The sequence below is a fragment of the Spea bombifrons genome, chromosome 2 (assembly GCF_027358695.1).
Source record: "Spea bombifrons isolate aSpeBom1 chromosome 2, aSpeBom1.2.pri, whole genome shotgun sequence".
NCBI classification, from domain to species: Eukaryota; Metazoa; Chordata; class Amphibia; order Anura; family Pelobatidae; genus Spea; species Spea bombifrons.
This window is the reverse complement of record NC_071088.1, coordinates 17123512-17131016: the sequence shown is the minus strand read 5'-3', so window position 1 is coordinate 17131016 and position 7505 is coordinate 17123512. Positions and strand designations below refer to the sequence as shown.

Genomic DNA, 7505 nt, shown 5'->3' with positions numbered 1-7505 from the left:
GGTGTCGTGCCACAACACAGCAGAAAACTTACAAATGTGTGAGTGTTAATGATGTGACATATGTTAATTGTACAAATGATGTGTCTGTATATACACGGTGAAGGTGTCAATGTTTGTGTTCTGTGCTGCTTCGCATGACGCGTATATGAAATGTCTAGTGAACAAACGCAATTAAGGTTTAGACGGGGCATTAAATCTGGCCCGTAATGTGCAACGCTATTAACCATTGCTATCATTCATGGATTTACTCACACTAGCCTAACATACTGATTGCATTTTACGGGAGCAAAGTGCAGCCTCGTAGCAGGAGAACACAACTGATAAAGGCGAGCAGGTATTCCAGGCAAACAATGACACCACAACCAACCCATCCCGTTAATCAGTAACTCCAGGAAGTGGCCAACGGCTCGACATTGTTCAGAGTGAAGACGATGTGAGCTACACGGCCCCATGTGAGCTGTGTGGAACGTTCCTTTTAATATATTCCCGTTCAAATTAATAAAATAAAAAGAACATGAAGAAAAAGAAAGCCGATTCTGGGGAGAAAGGGCCGACCTCCAGGTGTCCAGACAACAGTGCCTTCAAACAGCAGAGATTACCTGCTTGGACGCCAACGCTAACTGCCGAGTCTGTTCTCAGCTCCTTCTTCGTCATAGGAGTATTTTGTCTTGCTGTAGGGATCAGCTGGATCGTAGCGACAGTAAATGTTAAAGAAATATGGGTAAGTGTCGGCTTTACTTACAGAATTAGGGTGGTTTATGTATCCTCATAATGAAATATATACAATAAGCATATAATATATATATTAAACAAAGTAATCCAGTAATGCAATACTGTTCTTAACAGAAAAAGATTCCCTATAGGTAGTGTCATTTTTATACATATTTATATACATTTTTATACACATACAAAATTTTATACTCAAATAGAAGAGGAATACTGAAAAAACAATATTTCATATTGCTTAAAAACTCCTAGAAGAGGCGAAATAAAATTAAACAAAGTCTTATTTGTAAAAAAAATTGTGCACGTGCTAAATCACACAACATATAACAAAAATAGCCCCAGTCTGCTCTCTGTTTGTCTAAAGGGTTAACAACCCAGTCCCATATATCCTACATCCGGCTGGTCAATAGGGGAATAAAGCACTGCCGACTATCGGTCTGGCATTCTTATAGATCACATTCTAGTTTTGCTGGAGGTAAGAGGGACCGACTAATTAGTGCAGCTAGGATTAATAACACCCGACGGGCGCTTTGCCCGGCATACAAGCCGGCTTCATTAGGGGCATCTTTGAAAACGAAACTTAATATGAATTAAAATTTACGTTTTAACGTACTGGAGTTCCTATTTTATTTGAGTTTAGGTTTCTCTTTAGGGGCATTCTCTTGTAAGGTGAAAAGAACATACATAAAAAGGCCATGTATATTAAATGCTTGTGGTAAGATTGCAATTTTACGTTCTCTAATTGATCTGCCCTTAAAAAGTGATTCCTCTCCCACACCTCGCCATACATTGGTCTCACACACCAGATATTTATTTTATTAAATAACAAAATATGATGCTCTCTATGTATCTATCCAACGTTATCTTCAAGGGACAAGCCCTTGCTAGAGTTCTAGGACTTACTTAGCCTAGCGTGACGTATCAGCCTGAAGATGATGTCTACAGACCGTTGTGACTTAGTGCTGTGCTGATAGCTGTTGCACCTAATGGAGTTCCGCCATAGTAATTGCATACCATACTACACGTTAGTAAATCCGAAAGTTTACTCACATAAACAGAGAAACATTTAAGAACCCTTTATGTTTACATGGCAACAACCTATTGTTTCACAGGTTTGTGTCACATGAGAATTAAGTGTTCCCGACAAAAAGTGTTTGGGTAATAATGAGTACTGGAAGTGATGTTTCTAATGCTGCATTTAGTAAGTAAAATGTTACTTATCTTCAGCAGAGTAGATGGAATGGCACCTTTATAAGTTCATGAAAATTCACACACAGACCCCCTACTAACTGTTGTTATTAATGCTCAATATTTGAAACCCCGACCATTTTTACATGCTAAAATAATGCAGTATTTGCCATTTATTTTATGAAAAGTATTGCACAAACCTCCACAGGTAGGTTTCATGAAGAAGCGCTCAACCCTAGTCCTTTACAGCTTGGGATGTTATTAATTTTATTTAAAAACGTGAGATATCCACACTCTTTGGGAAACAGTATAAGACTAAAAATCTTCTTTTTTTGATAATCAGATTACTTATTCTGACTACTGCTCCCAATGTACACAACTGCGGGAAAACACCTCAAATTCAGAAACTCCATGTAGCTGCGTGGTGAATTTCACTGTGCCGGAGAACATTCAGGTGAGTGGATGTTAGGAAGTGACAGAACATGTCACTAGTCTAAGTGCACATTAAACACACACACACACACACATACACACATACACACACACACACACACACACACACACTATAACATGATAATAAGATGAGATGGGAATTTCAGTTCTTAAGATTGATATCATTTATATATTTAAACATAAATGTGTTTGTGTGGACAATGGTTCATTTGTTGAATATGGCGGGATTTGGCGTTTTATCACAAATTTTCCACATTTTCCACATAGCTTTTTACTTGAGGGTGTGGTTAGAGGCGTGGTTAGGGGGCAGGACCGAACGATAGCTACTGACACAACTGAGTAAATCATTTAGAAGAACGGTGTAATTCCTAAACAATTCTGTTTATCTACACATCATTGTGACTTTGAAAAGCCTAGCAAATGTGTTTCTCTTTAACCATTTCAAATACAATCATACCCACCAAGCACTGTCAGTTTATAGAAAAAAGGGACTTTATCTGTGTAGAGTGTGAAACAGTCCAATTTGGAGCCCTTGGGAGGTAGGTTACCGTACCTGTACCTTGTTACACCTTATGTCTGCAAACATATGGGACTGAAGAATAGAGGCTGAGTCTGAGATGTTAAAAGCGATAACGCTTATGTTTACTGGCAACACATTTGTAGTTTGTGCAAATTTCACAATCATTGCTTTGCTAAATATCAGATCTCAATAATTCCTTATTCTATGCCATACACCGCTATATATTTATATTTAGAATTGTATTTTGTGAACATCAACATGAAATTTTGAGTTTCATTTTTGTTCAGCATTTTGTTAAAATGTAACATTTTAAACGGTACTGGCCTATTCTCACTTTCGCAGAATTACATTTTATGTACTGCTTCTTTATCCACCACAGGGAGATGTGTTTATATACTACGGACTCAGTAACTTTTTCCAGAACCATCGTCGATATGTGATTTCCAGATATGATGCACAGCTGCTGGGGAGGAATGTAACCACCACAGAGGTTAACAGAACTTAAACCTTCCATTTGAATATTGTTATTGGTTGATGCATGCTGGCAGCTTTTACTAAGAGGGTATAGCCCAATGTGCCCTTTAGTCATCTGCCATTTTGTGTGTTGGCCAAGTGTGTTGAATACAGACTCACCTGCCCTGCATAAAGCCCACAGAGCAGCGCTGAGCAACACGTGGCCCTCCAGCTGTCATATGAAATGGGAGACTTGTCAGAAACAATTCCGTATAACAGTTTAACCAGCTGCTTTTGCCATCATTGTTATCATATTTATGGGATCCCAGCTGGAAAGTAGTCAAGAGAGACATCTATATGTAAAGACAATACAGAACTACTGTATCATATTGTTACTTTACAATAACATATTACTGTTGAATACAATTAAACAAAACCTAGTACAATGAATATGCATCAATGTGCTCATCATACATGGATTCTAATTATTATTATTTTTGCACAGAGTGTTCAAAAGCTCAGTAACTGCGCTCCATTCACCACGTATCCCAACGGCACACCGATGGCTCCCTGCGGGGCAATTGCTAACAGCATGTTTAATGGTGAGTGGCACTGTTACAATACTTGCAGTCTGTATGGAGACTAGTGGTAGTGTCTGATCATATAAACCACACACAGTAACAGGCACCATGATTAGAATGCAGCCTTGATGAATTAAAATGCCAGAGCCCCCTTTGTATTTGTTTGATTGAACCCATATATCCTTCTGCCACTCACACAAACATGCATTGCTTCAAATTTATTGTAACCATTCGCCTAGATATGAAAATTTTAGGAGACCAGCATATTTGAGAAACCAGGTAGTGAGAAATACAGATCATTCTTAATAATAATATTTTCCTTTTATAATTTGTATAGTTCAACATGTAGTGTGAACAATATACTGCTGGGATACTGCTGGTAGCTGGTGCATATCGGTACATCTTGAGGTTACAAAGTGGTTAATTGAAAGCTGAACACTCATTGGCTTCGCTGTGTTTCAGACAATTAAAAGACAGCTACTATCCAAAGCATGGTCACAGGCTAACAGAAAATATAAAGCAGGCTTCGTCAGCTCATAGTCTGCTATTCAGCTGAGAAATTAAATAAAACATAGCTCAAGCAGCATTGCATTTAAATAAAAAAGCTTTCATTAGCTCTCCTTCTGTTAGGTATGTATTGTGTATGGCTATTTGAGCTCCTCATACAGTAGAGATCTTCATAATGCATTTCGAAAGCACAAAGTTTGGCCAATTAAGTCCTTGCCTCCTCCATGTAATAGTAATACAACAGACATCACTGTTTGCTACTTTATAACCAACCATAAACGCAAACTAACCCTTAAATGAGACTAAAATTATACTATTTGGTCTTTATCTTGCTGCTAGATTGTATTGCTTTCAATGGGAACTTTGAGTCTTAAGTCACATATCTAATGACCCTTTGTCTTTCTAGACACCATAATACTATCATATCATCCCAACACGTCAGCCGCGATCCAGGTTCCAGTTCTGAAGACAGGAAACACCTGGTGGTCTGACAAGAATGTGAAATTCAGAAACCCAAAACCAGAAGAAAATCTCATTCAAGCATTTGCAGGTAAATGTACAACAAATGCATAAAGAAAGTTACCATGGTGGTTACGGTATCAGAATTATTATATTATGTGAGTTTACATGATTTGGTATTGTCTGGGTATAAAATGTGTACAGTAGAGAAGTAAAATAGTTCGTATAATATAACATATATATATATATATATATATATATATATATATATATAGATTTCTCCATGAGACACAAATTAAATAATTAAACACAATAAACATGCATTTACACAGCAAATGTGGTGAACTAAAATGATTTCGCTTAAGATGGGACCAGCAGACCAAACCTGTGAAATGCAGCCATTTTTCTAGAACATATATACATTTCTCATGTTACTGGCCAGCAAGTCCTGGCCTGTGGTATAAGGAATATATAAATCTGCAATGCTTTACGTGTGCTAGTTGGCAACACGTGAAATATATGTCCTGGATAAAATGGCAGGTCACCCAAAAATATATTATCTTCTCTTGTGATTGAAAAATAGCCCCAGGGCTGTTTGCCCATCATATTTTATTTTTCAGACATTTTTTTTTTCCTCACAGGCAGTGCCAGACCACCTTACTGGCAGAAACCAGTTTATTTACTGGACTCACAGGATCTTCTTAACAATGGCTACGTGAACGATGATTTCATCAACTGGATGAGAGTCGCTGCCTTCCCGACGTTCAGAAAGCTTTATCGACGTCTATCACCAATACGGCCTTTTACAAATGGCCTCCCCGCAGGAAACTACAGTTACAGCATTGAGTATAGTATCCTTTGCGGTGATAGCAAATGTGGAATTGCATTGTGCTGCGGCATCCGATTAGGGATAAAGTAAATAATGTTTGACATAATTAGTGGTAACAGCGGACAAAGCTTGTGACAACTCAAAACCTACAAAACTTACTAGCACCGCAGGTCATATGTGTACATAAAATATGTGAAAGAAGCAGAATAGTTCCAGTAGCTTCTCTTTATTAGATTAGCATCTTCTATACGCAGGAAGAAAGAACATTGAAGCAAGACCAGATCTAGAGGCTCAGGAGCGGGTCCCCCTTGCTCAGGACAGTGCACATTATTCAAACAGGCCTTGTCCGAATTAGGGTGACACACTGTGGGATGTAGGAGGTCAGAAGGGTAATGTAACAGAATGTTATTTAAGAGAGCTTTGCACGGTGTACACCCAGGGCTGAAGCCAGGCATCACACACAAGATACATATATGAGTTTGTGACTGTGTGACCATGTTATATGGCTGTCTGTAACAATTGTTTTAAAGTATCTCCTGTGAAATTGTTACATCTTAACTTGCACTACCAGATTTTCCTGTATCCAAGTTCTTTGGGAAGAAGCATGTCATCCTGACCACACTGTCATGGTGTGGGGGTAGTAATATGTTCCTTGGGATCGCCTACACCGTTACAGGGTCTGTCATTATACTGGCTGCATTCGTCATGCTGGCTGTGCACTTAAAGAAGAGGGAACCAAGAAAATCATTCTTCAAAAAGTAATATCTTGGACTGTAATCTACATTTTGGCCAAACACTGGTTTATTCTGAAAGCACTGAAAATGCATAAATGACACAAAACAATCTTTAAGGTTCACTTGATGAAGATCTCAGAAGATATTGTCTAATGCAAGGATGCCTGACCAATTTAATCCATAGAATGCATGTATCTGTTATATGACAAACTATGTTTATGTATAAAAAGTTTGGTTTGAAGAGATGTCACTGTAGCATCTAAAGGGAGTCCTGCTGTTGACTGGACAATTCCTTTGATTGCGATGATGATAAAGCTACTTTTTCAAACTTGGCATCAGAATCACTTTTAGTATCTGTGTACTCATAGTAGAGGACAAGCCAAGTGTTGACCAGGTTCCATTCTATAAAGCCTTTTATATTTTTAAACTTTTTGTTAATACATAAGGGCACCGGTGGTTTACCCATCACAAATGCAAACTGGGTTCTGCCCGTAATTAAATTAATTTCTGTTTCCACAGCTCACTGTATTCTAAAAAGAGTAATATCCCTGGTCATAATAAATTTATCGGGCTCTCTTTTTCTGATTTTTTTGGCCTACAAGCCCTGTCAAATCTTATTTTGTGAAATTAGACTGATTTAAAGTACTCTCCAGAATGGTTCTACACATGATGGGTAGGTTTAGCCCTTTAAAAATTTAGACCCCCTTCTATATTAACTTAATACAAGCAGACCCCCCCCCCATACTTCATTGTGACAAAGGAAGGTGAGTGAGTGAAAAATGAACATTTATGAATAATCCTAAACTAATTTATTATCAGCAGCCAAAGTAGGTGAATTTACTGTAATCTGGTGTATGTTCTAATTATTGGATCGGTAAACTAACATGTAATTGTTTCCATTTTTATGACATTTTGAAGCCGAGAGCGCTTCCTGTTTCGCACTTTGTAACACAGCGATGTTTACACAATTGCTCATGTTGGAAGGTTTTACATTCAATAAACTTTATTGATCGTTAGAGGCCTGCTTGTGTGCCTGCAGCCCTAAACAAATACAA

General features: G+C 38.0%; 1 protein-coding gene across 1 annotated transcript; it reads left to right on the top strand.

Annotated features, from left to right (window-relative positions):
* On the top strand, positions 1-7505 carry LOC128474579 (cell cycle control protein 50C-like). The gene is made up of 8 exons (XM_053456936.1): positions 1-721; positions 2258-2368; positions 3267-3377; positions 3846-3942; positions 4835-4978; positions 5529-5738; positions 6288-6597; positions 6635-7505. Exons 1-7 carry the CDS (start codon positions 515-517, stop codon positions 6476-6478), a joined length of 1071 nt encoding a protein of 356 aa, XP_053312911.1. The 5' UTR covers positions 1-514; the 3' UTR covers positions 6479-6597; positions 6635-7505.